The sequence below is a fragment of the Tamandua tetradactyla genome, chromosome 9 (genome assembly GCF_023851605.1).
Source record: "Tamandua tetradactyla isolate mTamTet1 chromosome 9, mTamTet1.pri, whole genome shotgun sequence".
NCBI classification, from domain to species: Eukaryota; Metazoa; Chordata; class Mammalia; order Pilosa; family Myrmecophagidae; genus Tamandua; species Tamandua tetradactyla.
The window spans coordinates 64,631,054-64,650,025 of record NC_135335.1 but is presented as its reverse complement, the minus strand read 5'-3'; the positions used below and the strand labels follow the sequence as shown (position 1 = coordinate 64,650,025).

The 18,972-nt window shown below is 38.9% G+C and overlaps 1 protein-coding gene across 2 annotated transcripts in view; it reads right to left on the bottom strand.

The window, feature by feature from the left end:
• Positions 1–18,972, bottom strand: part of FBXL7 (F-box and leucine rich repeat protein 7) — a 449,123-nt gene that overhangs the window by 362,462 nt on the left and 67,689 nt on the right. The window contains exon 1 of one of the 2 annotated variants that reach the window (XM_077116875.1): positions 7,003–12,303. The exons of the other annotated variant lie outside the window; for it this stretch is intronic. Coding sequence (XP_076972990.1) covers positions 7,003–7,015 — 13 coding nt within the window. The 5' untranslated portion in view covers positions 7,016–12,303. Of the gene's footprint in view, positions 1–7,002; positions 12,304–18,972 lie in introns of those variants that run through there. 2 annotated transcript variants of the gene reach the window in all.

The window sequence follows — 18,972 nt, the reverse complement described above, 5'->3', positions numbered from 1 at the left end:
ACTCTAGCTAGTCCAGGAGGCAGAATAAAAGCAGAAATCTTCTGACACTGACCCAAGCTTGGAAATCAAAGGAAATTCAAGGCTCAGGAAAACCTTATCACGATTAATGTCTCCAGAGACACCCCAAAAGTAAATTGTAGCTCGCCCCATCTCACTGTCTCATATATATACTGAAGTAATAATGTCTAGTACCCAAAGAAGAATAGTAAAAAGACTGTGTAAGGGGTGGTGCAACGGTGGCTCAGCAGGCAGAATTCTCACCTGCCATGCCAGAGACCTGGGTTCAATTCCCAGTGCCTGCTCATGTCAAAAAAAAGACTGTACAAGCATCCATCCACCCACCCATCCATCCATTCATTCATGTATTCATTTGTCATCCAAAAATGCCAACCAGATGGGTGCAGAGGGAGTATAACTGTAAGCAAAACCAAGCATAGTCCCTAATAGTGTGGTTTTCAGCCTAGTGAGGAAAGAAGCTGTCAATCAGAGGGAGCAACACAGGCTAAGTTCTCCAAGCAAGAAGGAGCACAATATGTTTAAGGAGCTAAAGAAGATTCACAAACTGGGGCACATCGAAGGCAGTGACAAGGCTTCAGGGGTAGGACAAAGGAAGAACATGTAGGATCACAAGCCACATAAAGAATAGAGGACTCTGTCCTAAAAGAATGTGAAAATACCCAAGTATTTAAAAATAAACCCAAGAATTTACCCATTGTGAAAATGCTGACATTTCAAATCATGGGAGGAAATGTGGATGAATAACAAATGCTCAAGACAACTGGCCAGCAATTTAGGAAAAAGAACAATAAGATCAGATCTTACCTCACTCCTCACACTAAAATATGCTCCATGAAGACAAAATTTAGTACATAAATTGAAAACTGAAGAAGTACAAGAAAAATATAAACACACAAGTTCCAGGAAGATGGTTGAATAGAATAAGTCGAGTTTACCCCTCTCCAAGGAACAGCTAGAGAAGGGACAAAAAAGCAACTGAGATGGTGATTCCAGGGTGTAAGTCACCTGGGAGGGTCTTCTGCACTTGATTGCAAAAGCTGAGGAACTGAGAAGGAGAGAACTGGAGACCATCCAGCCGATGCAAGCAGCCTAACATACTTCTTTCCAAATGGAAGCCCAAAGCCCTCAGGAGCATGTGAATGGGGAGATGGGGACTAGGAAGTAAGCCAAGCTGCGTTCCTTGAATGCGCTACCCTCATCTGAGCAGCCCCATGGCCCATGACTCACCCCACACCTCACACACTGGAATGCCATCACCCACCCCCTGCCCTCCACATGCCCCCACCCGGCCATCCCCAGCCTGCCATGTACCTGCCCCCACACCGCCACCCCACACATCTGCGCGTCTACCCTATCACAACCCACCTTTTCTGTGCAAGTACAGTCTCGCTCCATGCCCCCCAGACCCACCTCCCCCTCCTTGCCCCCTGTAGGGCACTTACCTTCATACCCAAGCTACAACCGCCCCCAGCCCATACAATGGGGCAACCCAATCCTGGCCCTCCTTAGCTCTGCACATATGTACATCATTTTATGGCCCTCCCAGATCCACATTCACACACGGCTCCCAGTCACGCCCCCAGCTCTGAGCAAGTGCTGACCTGTGCAGCTGAGCCACACTTGCCCACAGTCCATGAAGACACAACCCCAGCCCACTGCCCCTGAACTCTGCTCATGCGCACATCAGAGCATGCCCACACCAGAGCATGCCCGACCCCCACCCCGAGACTCGAGCACCCACACAGCCACATCCTCCCCATTGCCAGGGGCCCACACATTCATGCTGTGACTTCTTGACCTCAACACATCACCACTATTGTGTTCTGCTCCATGCCCCGCATCCTGCTCCACATCCATCCTGCAAATACAAAGCTTTAGACTACTAGAGGAAATCAAAGCAAACTAATTTATATGGCACAAAGACAACAGAAGTCCACTATGCATATCATGATGCAGACAACTATAACCCAGCATAAAAAGCAAATTAAAGCACCAGAGGAGACACAGACTTTGGAACAGCTAATCAGAGATATTCATACAGCTCTACTAAATAAAATAAATGGGATGGCTAATGGCATAAAGGAGATTAAGAAGACAGTAAGAGGAATTTGAAAGAATAAATAGAAAAATAGCAGATATCACAGAGATTCAAGATGCTGTAGAACAAATCAAAAATATACTAGAGACACACAACAGCAGATTTGAAGAGGCAAAAGAAAGAATAAGTGAACTACAGGACAAGACAACTGATTTCAAGCACTCAAAACAGGAAATGACAAAAAAGATGGAAAAATTGGAACTGGATCTCAGGGAAATGATGGACAAAACAAAGTGCACAAATATAAGAATCACTGGTGTCCCTGAAGGAGAAGAGAAGAGTAAAGGGCTAGGAAGATTAGTTGAGGATATAATAGGGGAAAACTTCCCAACCCTTATAAGGGACATAAATACACAAGTCAAAGAAGCTCAATGAACTCCAAATAGAATAAATCCAAATAGGCCTTCCCCAAGACACATACTAATCAGTCTGTCAAATGTTAAAAAAGAAGAAGAAAATCCTGAAAGTGATAAGAGATAAACAATCTACTATCTACAAGGGAAATCAACAAACAGTGAATTCAGACTACTCAACAGAACTACAGAGGCAAGAAGGCAGTGGTATGATATATTTAAGATCCTGAAAGAGAAAGACTTCCAGCCAAGAATTCTGTACTCAGCCAAACTGTCCTTTAAAACTATGCCAGTTTGAATCTGTGGTAGACTTGAGAAAATCCATGTCCTTTAATCTTCATTCAATATTGCTGGCTGGAAGTTTTTTGATTGGTTCCCACAGAGATGTGAGAACATCTCCATTGTGGGTGGTAACTTCTGATTAGATGATTTCCATGGAGGTGTGTCTCTACCCATTCAAGGTGGGTAATTCAGAATACAGGGGTAAGGAAGACATCGCTTATATTTTAGAACTTCACCTACTCTTTGAGACCAAAGGAAGAAAGTATTATTATGTCCAGAACCTAGGTTTTTCATAGCACATAATCTAACACAACCTGTCTGAATAGATCATTTACACAATTCAATTTAGAACAATCCAAACTCAAGGAACTCAGAGTAAAAATAAGAGCTTTTAATCCTGAATAGCTTAATGTATTGCCTGAAAACATTGCAGAGTATATTAAGCAGACAATCAAAAAATATTGGCAGTCCCTTGATGGAGGGGAGAAAAATTACAGAACCATTAAACTTTACCACCAGGGAAACCCTGGATACTGTGTCAAATTTTAGCCAAACCAATAGGCCAAGTCCTTGATCTTGAGGCTTGCTTTTGAGAAGCTTTTATACGGAGTGGAGAAGCTTAAACTACCTATAGGTATGCCTAAGAGTTGCTTTCAGAGGACCTCTTTTGTTGCTCAGATGTGGCCTCACTCTCTCTAAGCCCAACTCTGCAAATGAAACCACTGTCCCCCACCCCCTACATGGGATATGACATCTAGGGATGAAAGTCTCCCTTGTGGTATGGGAGATGACCCCAGGGATAAGTCTGGCCCTCACATCATAGGAGCAACAATGCCATCCTGACTAAATGGGAGGAAAGAAGTGTAACAAATAAGGTATCAGTGGCTGAGAGAGTTCAATTAGAGTTGAGAGGCTACACTGGAGGTCACTCTTATACATGTTTCAGTTAGACATTGCAACCTACCATAACATGCCAAACACCAACCAAGACCATACTTGCCAATCCTAATGAATACCTAGGGTATTATACAAGATATTACCAAGGTTCCATGCACTAGGGTAACTCCTCAAACCTACACCCTCCAGATGGGTCCCTGGACCAGATAAGTCCTGAAATGCAGAGGGGCCAGCCATTCCAAAACATCATTGAGTTCCATTCCCCTATCCCATATTCTCGACAGCCCCTTCCTACATGGAAGAGGTAGAATGTGCATAGCCCCATTACCCCTAAAGAATAGTAGAAAGATCAAAGGTGATATTGAGATATACAGAGAAGATTGGGTTTAACAAATGAGTATGACTGCTGGATCATTATACTGATATTTCTTTTAGCCTCTAATACCTCAGAGCAGCTAGAAATAAAAACCTAAAATTGCAGAACTATAATCCACACAAAACTCTTGAAATTTTTCTACAACTAATTGTTGCAATGTACTTTGCAATTTATTGCCTTTATGTATATGTTATTTAAAGAGAAGGAGGAGTATAACAGAGAAGATAGGATTTAACAAATGAGTATGACTGCTGAAGTATTATATTGATATTTCTATTGGTCTCCAGTGTCTTGGAGCAGTTAGGAAAAAAGAAAGAAAAATCATGGAACTGTAATCCATATGAAACTTTAAAACCTGCTCTTTAACTACACGTTAAGATGTACTTGGAAATGTACTGCTTTTTTATATATATGTCGTAAATTACACAAATTTAAAATGTTTAAAAATATTCTATTGGAATGAAAATAATAAAAACAAAGAAGAAAATTTTTTTTTCAGTTAGTGAGACTAAAAGAATGTAAAAGATGGGCTAAACCCACATTATCAGGATGTGGGGCAGCAGGCCTTCTCCAGCACTCAGCAGGAATGGAAACTGCACAACTTTTGTGGAGGGTGATGTGACAATATAGATCAAAGTTTAAAATGAGCATGGTCTTTGACCCAACAAGACTTCACAGAATTTAGCCTAAGAAAATAATTACACACGTTCAAAAGGTTTACAACCAAGCAGCAGTACAGGAAGGGTTTGTGCAGGGCTGGTGTAACCGGAGAATAGCCTGGGATGAGTGGTGGGAGGTAGATGATGGGGTTGGACATCAGCTAACAGTTACTGAATTGCATCCCTGGTATAGCTTACAGTTCATGATAAGGGGTTCCTTTTAAAATAACTTAATTTATAGGAGTTACATAACAAAGAGTAGCTAATGAATTTGCCAGTAGGTGAGTTGCTGATAATGATCATTAAAAATGACATGTTATGCAAAATGTTGTACCAAGTTATGCTTAAAGGTCAAATCAATCAATATGGTGAACTGACCTCTAAGAGGATTTCTGAATACTTTTCAAATGTGATGCTCAATAAAGGGTCAATTTAGTTAAAAGGTGAGGAAGCCAAGTGGGCTGTGTCCATAAGCTAATGGCATTCTGTCCCTGGGGGCTGGAACTGATCAATCATGACTGGTGGTTGGCATTAACTCCTAAACCTGTGATATAGAATGATGGCTTTACTAGATTACCTTGCAAGCTCAGAGAGGACCTACTATGGGACTCTGGTCTACCATCTGCCATATCTCCTTCTAATTATGCATTTCATCTGCAACTGTAACCTACCTGCCCCTTGGACCTCTCTGATAGAACATGAGCAGCCAGGAGACATCGTCATGGCCTTGATACACACATGGCGAGAGCAGTTAGTAATATCCTTTGCTATCATTCTCTCTCCTTACTGTTCTAGTACTTCCAATGCTTGCTGGTCCCCGAAGTTTACTTTTATGTTATTTTCCCCATAGGCATGGCCTGGGGAGCACCCAATATCTCTTATGCCTTATTCTCTCTAGACCTTGCCCTGACCTTCTCAAGAGATAGAGTATACTTCCTCTCCTCTGGGACGCAGGTAGCCTTGTGACTTACTTTTAACCAATAAAATGCACACAAGTGAAACTGCCTGACCTTTGAAGCAAAGACATAAAAGGCAATGCTTTACTTACAGATTGGGTCTAGAGAGAGAGAGGCCATGTCTGAGCACAAAAGAAATCCTCTGGAAGTAACTCTTAGGCATCACTAAAGGCAGACTTAGCTTCTCAGCTACATAAATAAGCTTCATAAGAGCAAAGCTTCAAGATCAAGTCTTGGCCTATTGACTTGGGAGTCTCTAATGTTTGAAACAGTATAAGGGGTTTTCCCAGTGGTAAAGCTCAACAGTTCTAGATAAGTCCTGAAACCCAGAGGGACCCAGCCTCTCTAAGAACACCAACTAGCTCCATCCTCCATCCCATACTACTGACAACCCTTTACAACATGAAAACATTAGTCCAAATACCCCTAAAGATTGGGAGACAAATCAAAGGAGGAGTTATAACAGAAAAGATAGGACTTAGCAAACGAATATGATTGCTGAATCATTATATTGTTATTTCTTTTAGTCTCCTGTGTCTTGGAGCAGCTAGAAGGAAAAACTTAAATTTGTGGAACTGTAACCTTTGTCAAATTCTGAAATCTGTTCTACAACTTTGCGATTGCTTTGAAATTTATTGCTTTTCTGTATATATGCTATAATCCACAATTTTAAAAAAGGCAATGCCACTTCCACCTAGTTCACTGGAAAAACTAACCTTAAAGACATGTAATTGAGAAATTAGGATTTAAGGGATAATTTTGATTACTGAATCATATTCCTTTTTGCCTTCTGGGATATTGGAAAAGACAGAGGGGAATACTTGAAAATCCTAAACTATAATTAAGCTGCCCTCATATCTGAAATGAGTGTAAAAGCCCTTATCTTGTGCCTTTGTGACTATCAGAGCTGTTATGCCCTTTGTCTGGTCATTTTCTTGTAGGGCAAAGGCTCTAATGCTAATGAAGTCAACCATTAACTAGCCTCAGCCCCAGACATCTGTAAATCATATCAGCTAGATTCTGCTATTGAAAGATAACCTGTCTTCCTTCCTTTTGGCTCACACCTTTAGTACTGAAGTGATAGCTCTGCCTCCCCTCCTTTCAGCTTATGTTCCCCTATTCAAGTGATAATGATAACAATGGCTTCCTTTCTGCTTTGAACTTGCTATTTGAAATGACTCATTTCCCCTTGCTAAAACCCTTAAAAACCCCCTAAACTCAGGGAGACAGATTTTGGTCATCTGCTCTTCTACTATGCACCTAGTAAACTCTTTCTCTTTTTGAAACCCTGGTGTCTCAGGAATTGGTCATTGAGCTCATCAGGCAAAAGAATCCAGGGCCTTTGCACGTAATTACCACTTACCTGCGAACGCCATTCTGTGAGGAAGTCCAATCTAGTCCATGTGGAGACTGCATGAAGAGACTCTGAGACTCTGAAAAGATAAAGATGCTGGCCACACCCAAGCTGTCCAGCCCTTGTGGCTTCAGCCACAATCACACTGGCCCCAGAACCACTCTGACCAAATGTCTGAATTTCTAACTTTGGAAAACCATATGAAATGATAAAACAATGGGTGTTCTTTTAAGTCACTAAGTTTTAAGGTGATTTGCTATGTGAAGCTACAGTGACTAGACAAACTGGGACACAGTAACAAAGAGACTAGAATCACCTTATGTTGAAATATGATTTATTGTACTTTTGTCAAGCAGTGTTGCTTAGCTTCGGGAAGCATCTGTGTTTTATAACTTTCATTACTTCCCTTCAGACATGTTGTTGTTCTGGATAAGGAATTATGGGCTATATTCTAAAGCCACAATACTAATGGACAAATTATGGCCTGTGGGAGAAGCGGCATCCTGGGGTCCAGCAGTCCCTCGAAGATGACAATTACTCAAGGAGTCCAACAGTAAAATATTCAAATTCCCCTGAAGAAATCTACTTCCTGCATTGCTTATGGCCAAATACTGCCTGGGGGAGCAAGTCTTAACTTAAATGTGCTTACACATAAGTAATGAGGTATAAAACCTCTTCCTAAATGTTTACATGGAAGTGAAGAATGTCACCACTTTCCTGTCTCCTATTTTCAACTTCCCCCAGGCAGTTAGGGACCAATAAGCCTTAGAGGCACTAAGACCAAAGAATCTGAAAAGATTAAAATACCAAAGAACTTTTCACTATTAAAGCTCACCAGGATAATAAATTACTGTCCACCAAAAAAGCAATGCACATTTTGGTGGCAGCTATATATACCTATATGTATCTATATGATGACAAACATGCAGACATTTAGAAACACTGAATGCCTGAAACACCTGAATAATTTACTTTTCACCAAGATGTTCTATGTTATATATGACAGAGCCATATGTAAGCATTTAAACAGCCCCAAACATTCCATCTCAAGTTAATTTAATCACCAACCTTTTGGAGAAGAGTGAAATGGGACAAGTAAAGTTTAACATTTTTGCTTTGCAGAACTAGTACGCCTGCGTTTGTTTCATATGGGATGGAAATTGTATCAGTTTTGCTTTTAAACGTATGGTGATTGTGCCGTTTCCTGCTTAAATCATGAAAGTATTTTTGAGTCTCTTGTAGCCTCATGGAGGGTATGAACTTCTCATGAGGGGTCCAATGCTAAAATCACTGGATGGTATAGACATTTTGTGCACTTCAAAATTTCCAGAACTATGGCTGAGGTCATGGTCATAGGTTAGCTTGTTTAGATATTGCCTAAGAAGATAATAACTTCCTAGGTCTACTGGGCATACACAAAACCACCCAAAAGCTGTCCAATAAGGCTCACTGATGTACTTTTGATATCTGGTACCATGCTAGGAACAACGGTTTTTATTTGAGATCAAATCTCTTCTTATTGGGAATTTCATTCTAATTATTGCCCACAGGGGAGTTTTTTTCAATTCACTGTTATGTCTTATTTCAAAAAACTCATTAATTATTTCAAAACCTGACTTATATGTTGTTCTCCAAACCTCTATTTTTATAAGGATTTTTTCTTTGGCAGAAAGTTCCAGAAATTACTCTATTCTCACAAGACTGTCTCTAGACATTTTTCCAGCATAAGAAGGAAGCATTTTATGGATGGGTGATGGCCAGCAAACATTTGTGCCTCTTCTGACAAGTCATGGCACTGCTATCAGCTAAGGGAAGCACATGCACATGCCATGTTCCTGTCTTAAATCCATGACCACACATCCAAAAAGCAAGGAATCATTATCCACAGAACAAAAACCACGGGTGCTGCAGAAAAAATAGTTCCATATAAAATGGAAATAAGCAATATTCTCTATAAAACAAACAAGATCATAACAGTATAATCACAGCTAAGAAACAAGGACACCGACCCAAATAGCCATTAATTATTTTTATAATATACACAGTTTGGACTAAACACCATGATAGATTAAAGCACTAAGGAGAGGCTCCTCGGAGACATATGCTGACTGACAAATACAACAGATTGTATTTGTAAAATATTTAGCTGGACACCCCTGGCTTCTTTTTCTTAACAATTTTAAAACCCAAGGTTGAGCAAAGGGTGTATTTAGACCTTATGGCCTTGAACTAGAAGAAATCTTACTTCTCTATTCTTAAATCTATAAATGCATGTGAGAACATATAATGTTTTCTATATTATAAACAGTGTTTCCTTATATGAATCAGGATAAAACCCAGAACTAGAACAAATATTAGTTGATTTGAAAATGATTATGTCCCTCAGAACATTTGTCTTTCATTAGTGTTATTGACTGCAGCTAATTATGGTGAACCAATTACTCTCTGTAACACAGTATGCAAATATTCTCCATACTAGCTGACTTTTCTAAGACACTTATAGGACAAGTGCATGCTCACAGGAAGCATCTACTCACAAGAGGGAAGAAAAGAATCACCTTCATGCTACTATCAAGGAACATGGGAGCCAGCTGTTTAAAGAGCATAGATATGATGATATGGACCATAAATGCCACATGAGATGACATGGAGACCATGTCAAGCCAGAAGGTCTGAGGATGCATTACGCAGACTGTAATAGGACGAGAGAACAACCCACGCTTGTCAGAAGTAGTTTCAGGGAGAACAGATTAAACTGAAGCCACCAAGCTCCTAGGAGCACTGGCATCAAGATATCTCCTCAAAAGATTTTATACAAAATCTTTTAACTTTTGAGTCTTTATTTTTAATAAGACCTTTATGGTGAAGGAACAGATATTTTCTTACAATTCAACTCAAAGTTTACTTTAAAAAAAAAAACGCTTTAATGTTTACCATAGTCATGTCACTGTATTAGAGGATGCCCAGGATACAGAGATGACCAGAGAAAGTTCCCTGCCCTTGGGGCCCTTGCAAAATAAAGAGAAAGAAAGACAGATAAACAGATAATCGGAGTATCAGAAAGATTTGTGATGAGAGCTGTAATGAGATGTACAAACACTTGGGAAAGAAGATTCAAACTGATGACCCAAGCCTTAGGCAGCCAACTACCTCATCTAAACTTTATGTTTCCAACGAGTTATTAAGGGCAAAAAAAAAAAAAAATCAATCTTTTTAAAGATATCTTAAATGTCAGTGATCCACACCAGCCGTTAAGTTAAGCAAGATCTTTAAATCAACTGTTTCTTGCCTGGTGAATTTTGCTGTACACTGAAAGCTAACAGCATAAATATTATTCTGACTTCCAAAGACAGGGCTTCTTGAACATTTATAGTCTAGCTACTTAAATGTTATCATTCTACTATGAAACTTTGTTAAGATTCAGAAGGCATCATCTTTCATATTACTATGAAAGTGGTTAGCTATAAACCCAGTTTGATGCCTAGAAGATACAATATTAAGAACCTCTCAGGCAATCATTATTTTTGACACTATTTAACAAATCACCAAACCTAGTCCCCATTTAAAAATATAAATCAAACACAACAAATTTTAGTGCAGACTAAAGCAGGGACTAGACAATATATCATCAAAGACCAGAAATGTCAGTTGCCTATAATTTAACTCTAGGTTTATAGGTCTCATTTTGTTTTTTTCTAGAAGACTGCAGCTCTTTGCACCTTAGACTAGTATAAAATGAGGTGGGCATATTGTGTTAGAACAAAAAAGGAATAAGTAGCTATACATTATACCACATTCCCCAATAGACATAAACAGACACTTATACACTTCTTTCAACTTATGTTATTGCATGCTGGCTTGAAAATAACTGAAGCACCTAAGATGTAAGACAGCTACAGATATCAGCCCATTCATCATAGAAAATGAAAAGTTCTGTTAGGCAGTCAAAATCTAGGAACAAAAAAAGAAACTAAAGCTACTTTTTAAAGTAAAACAATACTCAATCACAGACTTTGAATATGATAAACTCTCCCCCCCAAAAAAATAGAAGTATCTAATTTAAAATAATATGGGCAATGATTTGTGCGTCTTATACAAAGGATTCTTAGTGATCATCCTATTCCAATCACTAAAAAGAGAAAAGCTACTGTAACTGAAAAGAGTTCCCAGAAGATAAGGGTCTTTCATGTGCTTTTCAATTCCCTTGTTTGGTGCAGGGAGCTTCTTCTAATCCAAGTTTTCTCAATCTTGGCACTACTGACATTTATAGCTGAACAACAACAAATAATCTTTGTTGTTGGGGGCTGTCTTATGCATTTAGGATGTTTAGTAGCATCCCGGGTGTCTACCCACTAGATGCCAGTAGCAACCCCTCTAGTTGGTGACAATCAAAAATGTCTCCAGACATCCAAATGTCTACTGGGGCATAAAACTGGCTCCAGTTAAGAACTACTGCTCTAATCTAGTGCTGACAAGGTGAATCCCATAAAGGCCAGGAAACTTTAAATTGCTGATTAGCCCTAGATGCAAACAGCTTAACCGTGTGCTGACTTGAAACCACTTTGTTCTCTGCTTGAGAGACAGTGTCTGAAGGAGGCAGGGAAAGATGACGGCATAGGGAGGTGTGGAATTAAGTTCATCCTCCAGAACTGTAAATAAATAGTCAGGAACTGTCTGGAACAATGGTTTGGGAGAGTCCCATGACCAGACACACATTTCACACCAATACAGAATGGGTGGAAGGGCTGAGATCACAGAAATGTAAGAAAGTCTCCCAAATGTGGAGTTTGGAGTCCCTCCCCACTGGCATGTCAGGCTATTTTGGAGTTACTTCCCCATGGGGAAAAGAAGCAGTCTCTACTATGAGCAAGAGGAGGTAGTTCACCCAATGGTGGACTTAATTAACAAATTCAGACTACTGAATACAAGTTCCAAGCACAGATAAAACCAGAGCAATCAGAAAAGGAACCCTGAGGTCCCTCTCAATAGAGAGGAGACAGAGTTTATGGGGTAAAAAAAAAAAAAAAAAATTTAACAGAGATTTTTTTTTTAATTAATTAACGGAAAAAAAAAAAGAAATTAACCCAACATTTAGAAATCATACCATTCTACATATGCAATCAGTAATTCTTAACATCATCACATAGATGCATGATCATCGTTTCTTAGTACATTTGCATCGGTTTAGAAGAACTAGCGACACACCAGACAAAGATATAGAATGTTAATATAGAGAAAAGAAATAAAAGTAATAATAATAGTAAAAAACAAACAAACAAACAAAACCTATAGCTCAGATGCAGCTTCATTCAGTGTTTTAACATGATTACTTTATAATTAGGTATTATTGTGCTGTCCATTTTTGAGTTTTTGTATCTAGTCCTGTTGCACAGTCTGTATCTCTTCAGCTCCAATTACCCATTATCTTACTCTGTTTCTACCTCCTGCTGGACTCTGTTACCAATGACATATTCCAAGTTTATTCTCGAATGTCCGTTCACATCAGTGGGACCATACAGTACTTGTCCTTTAGTTTTTGGCTAGACTCACTCAGCATAATGTTCTCTAACAGAGATTTTTGAGCTGGCTGAGTTCTGAATACTGGAAAAGGGCTGTGCCTCCAAAAAAAGGGAGCTCACAGAACTTGCTACAAACTCTGTCTATTGATTTGCAAAACCAAGGGGGCTGGAATCAGGCTCTGAAAAGGATTCCTCATACACACACCGTTTTTTGTTTTTGTTTTTGTTTTTTACTTGGTAGCAGCCCATTAAATAAAAAAATAAAATAAAATCTCAGGTTTCAGCACTGCCCCAGGCAAGTGAAAACATAAGGTATATCTAAGAGGAAAACAAACTAGGCAGGTGAAAGGGATAAATGCCTAAAGGTCATATCTTCCACCAAGAAAAGGGGAGGGCAAGTGGTGGCTCTCATTCAAAGAATTCAGACACCAGAGGATGGAAAACAGAAAAAGGTTAGGCCCACTTTCTGCCTGAGCCTCTGTCTCAACCACAGCCCACGCAGGGACAGGGTCTGCTAAGAATTAAAGGCAAAGTACCACTTTATAATGGTGAGGAGCTGTGGGTTGACCACCACATGCTGGGCAGTACAGGAAAAGCAGAGTCTAGAGGCTTTGCAGGAAAGTCTGACAACCTACTGGGGCTCATCATCAGGGAAATCTGATACAGATTATACCTTCCTCCTGAGATCTGGGATTGTCTGATCTGGGAAAATCTGATTGGGGTTGATCATATCTAGGGAGACCCTCCTCAAAAAAAAAGGTTCCATATAGGCAGGGCAAGAACCAGAAAAACAAGAGCTGAAAAATTCTGATGAGTTAAACAAAAGATGTGATAGAGGTCTAATGTAAATTGAACTGAATGTCAGAGAACAGGTAGAGAACAAAACTTACTAACAAGAAAACCCTAAGTAAAAGAGAGAAAATGACCTTCAGAATAAACTAATCAAGGAAATTAGATGCCCAAACATCAACAAAAAATCATGAGCCATAATAGGAAATATGAAGATATGAGTCAGTCAAAGGAAAAAGCTAACACTTCAGATGAGATACAGGAATTGAAACAACTAATTAAAGATGTTCAAAAAAATTATAAATCAAATAAAAAATCAAATCAATGAGGTGAAGGAAAATATGGCAAAAGAGATGAAGGATATAAAGAAGACAATGGGTGTTCACGCAAAAGAAGTGAAAAGTTTGAAAACCAAATAGCAGAACTTTTCAGAATGAAAGGCACAGCCAGAAGAGATGAAAAACAATGGAAACATAAAACAGCAGATTCAAAGGGCAGAAGAAAGGTTTAATGAAACAGAGGACAGAACATCTGAAATCCTACATACAAATTACCAGAAAGGGTGTGGGGGATCAGGAGCAATAAATCAGGCAATAAATCAGGCCCTAGCAAGAAGAAGCTATCCAGAGTCACAAGATCCAGGGCAGGAAGTTCCCAAGAGTTAAAAACTGAACAATAATCATTGTTAAGAAACTAAAAGAATGGGATGTATTGTGCAAGAGCAAATGGCATTTCTCTGCTTCTGTAGATAAGATTGCTTGCTTACAGCTGCAAACCAAGATGTGGCTCAAAAAGATAATGTCCTTTTTCCTGCTTCTGTGGATATGCTTGTGGTTTTTACCTTTATAAGCCCCCCTTGAGAACTCCTCTCGGGGCTGCTCTCTGATTCCTCCTTCTTGAGTTTCTGAGGCAGTTGCAGGCCAGCTAATAGAGACTCCTAATTGGTTTGCAAATTACTTTGACTTGTGTGGTCTCTCTTTTGGTGCGACCCACAACAAAGGACGAGAATGGAAAAATATGAACAGGGTCTCAGGGAACTGAATGACAAAATGAAGTGCATGAATATACATTTTATGGGTGTCCCAGAAGGAGAAGAGAAGGGAAAATGGGCAGAAAGACTAATGGAGGAAATAATCACTGAAGATTTCCCAACTCTTCTGAAAGGCAAAAAATTACACATCCAAGAAGTGCAGTGTGTCCCAAACAGAATAGATCCAAATAGACCTACTCTAAGACACTTGCTAATCAGGATGCAAATGTCAAAGACAAAGAAAGATTCTGAAAGCAGCAAGAGAAAAGTGATTACATACATACAAGGGAAGCTATGTGCAGATTTCTCAGCAGAAACCACAGAGATGAGAAGGTGGTAGTAAACTATATTTAAGATACTAAAAGAGAAAAACTGCCAACCAAGAATTTTATATCCAGCAAAACTTTCCTTCAAAAATGAGGGGGAAAAAATGAGGGAGAGTTTAAAATATTTTCAGACACAGGGAGTTTTTGAATAGGAGACCTGCCCTACAAGAAGTACTAAAGGGAGTACTACAGGTAGATAGGAAAACACAGGAGGGAAAGGTTTGGAGAAGTATGTAGAAATGAAGATTATCAGTAAGGGTAAAAAGAGAAACAAAAATAAAATACAACATATGGGATCCAGAGGACAAATGGTAGAACAAAGTACTGCCTTTGCAGTAGTAACATTGAATGTTGGTGGACTGAACTCCCTAAGTAGGGGACAAACAACAGAACTCATCTATGAGCTGCCTGCAAGAGACTCAGTTTAGGCCCAAGGACAAAAATAGGTTGAAAGTGAAAGAGAAAGCTAGGGACATGTTTGACACCAGACAGAAAGCTAGAGGATAAAAAGTGGGATTTATAACTTACTGAAACCTAGAATATACAATGATGGTGATTAAATGTAGAAATACAAGAAAGTTTTTACAGGAAGTAGAATAAATGAATGTCAACACTGAAGTTGTTAAAAATGGGATGGTATATGGAAAAAATACAATCAATGCAAACTAGGGGCTCTAGTTAATAGTAACATTGTAACATTCTTCCATTAATTGTAATGAAAATATACCAAAGCTAAATGTCAATAAGAGGGGAGTAAAGGGAGGGGTTTGGGAGTCTTCTTGTTTCTCCTTTTTATTTATCTTTACTCTTTTTTTTCTTTTCCTCTTCTTTTTGTGGAAGAAACGGAAATGGTCTCATATAGACTGTGGTGGTGAATGCATAACTATGCAATTATACTGGGAACCACTGATTGTTTACTTAGGATGGATTGTATGTGTGAAGAAAACTGTTTAAAAATAACAGAAAGATACAAGTGTTGGAGAAAGTGTGGAGAGATTAACCTATTCACTGTTGGTAGGGAAGCAGACAGATGCAGCCCCTCTGGAGGGCAGTGTGGTAGTTGCACAAGAGGCTAAGTATAGGGTTGCCATATAATCCTGCAATCCTGTTCTTATGTTATATTTGGAAGAACGAGAATCAGGGACACAAATGGACTTTTGCCCACTGCTGCTTATGGCAGCAGTATTCACAATTTGCAATGGATGGAGGTGGCCCAAGGGTCTGTCAGCTGATGAATGGAAGAGCAAAATGTGGTATATACATACAATAGAAGGTTGAACAGCTGCAAAAGGAATGAAGTCATTAGGCATGCTACTAGGTGAATGAAACTTGAGGACATTATGGTGAGTGAAATTAGTAAGAAATGAAAAGACAAATATTTATAAGGTCTCACTGATATGGACTAACTATAATGTACAACAATGAGAATTGAATATGAGAGCACAGGTTATCAGGGGAAGTCTTTTTGTAAAGATTCCTAGATTGTAAGCTCTTACAACAGCCATTCTATTCTATTCCTGAGTTTTAACTGCTATTTGTAAACTCTGAAATGCTGAGCTCTTTGTGTATAAACTAGTTGTTCCCTGGAACTCTAGGTATCTGTGTGACACCTGAGACTCGAGTTAGAGTTGTATAGCTCTGAAACTCAGCATTATCCCATACAGCAAATGTTAAGCCCAAAAAGAGATGAGACTTCAATTAGATGTATGAATGAAGCTGACCTAGTTGACTAAGGTGAATCAGAATAGAGGGTAAAGGATGATATTGACTGCGTTTTAAAACTTCAACTTCTGTTGTAAGGACAAAGAATGAAATGCTTATTTAGCACAAAAGTAATATTTCTTGTAGCACACTATCTAATTTAACCAATAAGGTCAGTTTATTCAAACAATGGAATATTGAATAGGGCATAAGAACTTGTTATTTTGTACAGGTTAATGTAATACTGCGATACATTCCAGAGTAATGTGGGCAGATAATAAAAAAGCATTTTGCAAAGTCCCTTGAAGGACTAGGGAAAATATGAACTATTAAACTTCTCCACCTGGGGAACTCCTGATATTCTCACAAGCATTAGAGATTTCCAATTTTATAAACCAAGCCCTCAATCTTGGGGCTTACTCTTATGAAATGTATTCCTGCAAGGGAGAAGCTAAGCCTAATATAAGTATGCCTAAGACTCATCCCCAGAGAATCGCTTTTGTTATTTAGATGTGGCCTCTCTCTCTAAGCCAATTCTGCAAATAAACTTACTTACTATCCTCCCCATTAGGTGGGTTATGATTCCCAGGAGTGTAAATCTCCCCAGCAACAAAGGAAATGACTCCCAGGCATAAATCTGGCCCTGGCAACATGGGATTGAGAAAGCTTTCTTGACCAAAAGGCAGAAAAGAAATGGAACAAAATAAAGCTTTACTGGCTAAGAGTTTTCAAATAGAGTTGAGAGGTCATTCCGGAGTTTATTCTTATGTACTACATAGATATTATATTTTAGTTTCTAGTGTAATCAAACAGCTAGAACAAAATACCCGCAACTGCTGAACTGTAATCCAACAGACTTGATTCTTGATTGTATAAATATATAGCTTTTGTCATGTGACCATGTGACTGTGAAAACCTTGTGACTGACACTCCCTTTATCCAGTGCATGGGCAGATGAGTGATAAAACAAGGACAAAAAAATAAGTACATAATAGGGCAGATAAGGGGTATGAGATATTTGGGGTGTTTTTTCCATTTTTAATTGTTTAGAGTAATGAAAATGTTCTAAAATTGATTGTGGTGGTAAAGGCACAACGATATGATTACACTGTGAGCCACCGATTGTGTACTTCTGATGATTATACGGTACGTGAATTAATTAAATTGCATATAAAAAAAATGAAGGAAAAAAGAGACCTTGTCTGGGCCAATGCAAAGGGTGAAAAAACACCTCAAATCTCACATCTTTACATAAGTGGTTCTAAACTACCACCTCTTCTAGGAATGACATTTTCCATGTGGATGCCAGGATTTAACAGAACTACACATATAAGCAAAGCTTATTTGCCACATGGATAGATGATCTAAGAATCTTTAGAAACTAGGAATAGAAAGGGAAGAAGAGGAACAAGAAAATATTTGATGGTCACCAAAAATAATCAGGAAACTAAAGGATCCAGGAAATATTGGGAGAAAGAGTTACAAGATGCCTAGGATTTTTTAAGGATAAATTAATAATTAATTCAACAAATATGCGTTGAACACCTATCATGGTGGAAGGCATGCAAACAAAGATAAAACAGAATTAGATGCAGCCATTTTAAGGGTATTAGTTAGGATCTAAGATGCACAGACCAGTAGTTCTCAAACTTACACGCACATTCTCAAACCTACATGCACACAAGCTAAGGAGCTTGTGTTTTTTCCCCATTTCTTTCATTAGAGTAGTTGCAGGTTTATGTAAAGATCATGCAGAAAGTACAGAGCTCCTATATTGCTTCCTTACACACACAGTTTTCCTTATTATTAACATTTTGCATTACTGTGATATTTCTGTTACAATAATGAAAAATATTACCTTAATTATACAATTAACGATAGTCCATAGTGTACGTTAGGGTTCACTCTTGTGTTGAACAATTCGGTTTTGGTTTTGGGTATCCCCAAAGTATACGTATACATACAACCCAAACTTTCCTGTTTTAACCACTTTCAAGTATGCAGTTCAGTACCGTTCTTCACGTTACCAACGGCCTTATCCCAGGCCAATTATGTAAGCGTCTGGACTCAACAGGTTGTAAAAACCTTTGAACTAAGCCATGAAGACCGGCTGGAACCTGGATAAGACACAGAGAGGCGTAGAGTGGGAATGGCATTTCTAGGAAAAGACACAGCATGAGAAAACCCACCACGGTGGAACAACAAAGCATTTGAAAGAAAAAATAAGTAGTCCGATTGCCTCCATTCACGAGGTCTGAGAAGATCAGTGAAAGAGAATTTGGAGGGAGAAAGCCATACCTTATAGAGGTTAAACTTTATTCTGTAGATAATAAACCACTGAGCACTTCTGAGACAAGAGTAAAAAATATTCTTTTAAAAAGTTAATCTTCCAAAAACTTATACAGTAGAGTGTTCAAGGGAAAAGAAAAAGACAGAAAGTTGAGTAACAGATCTAAAGTAATAGGCCTAGACCAAAAACACATTGGCTTCCTCCATTTCCATGTCCATGGGTCTCCTGGGTGACTCCTCCTTATGCTTATTCACCACTCACAGTCAGTGAGTGCTCCATTCCTTCTAGGGACTAGGTTTAGACTCTGCTGTCTTTATTCTATTT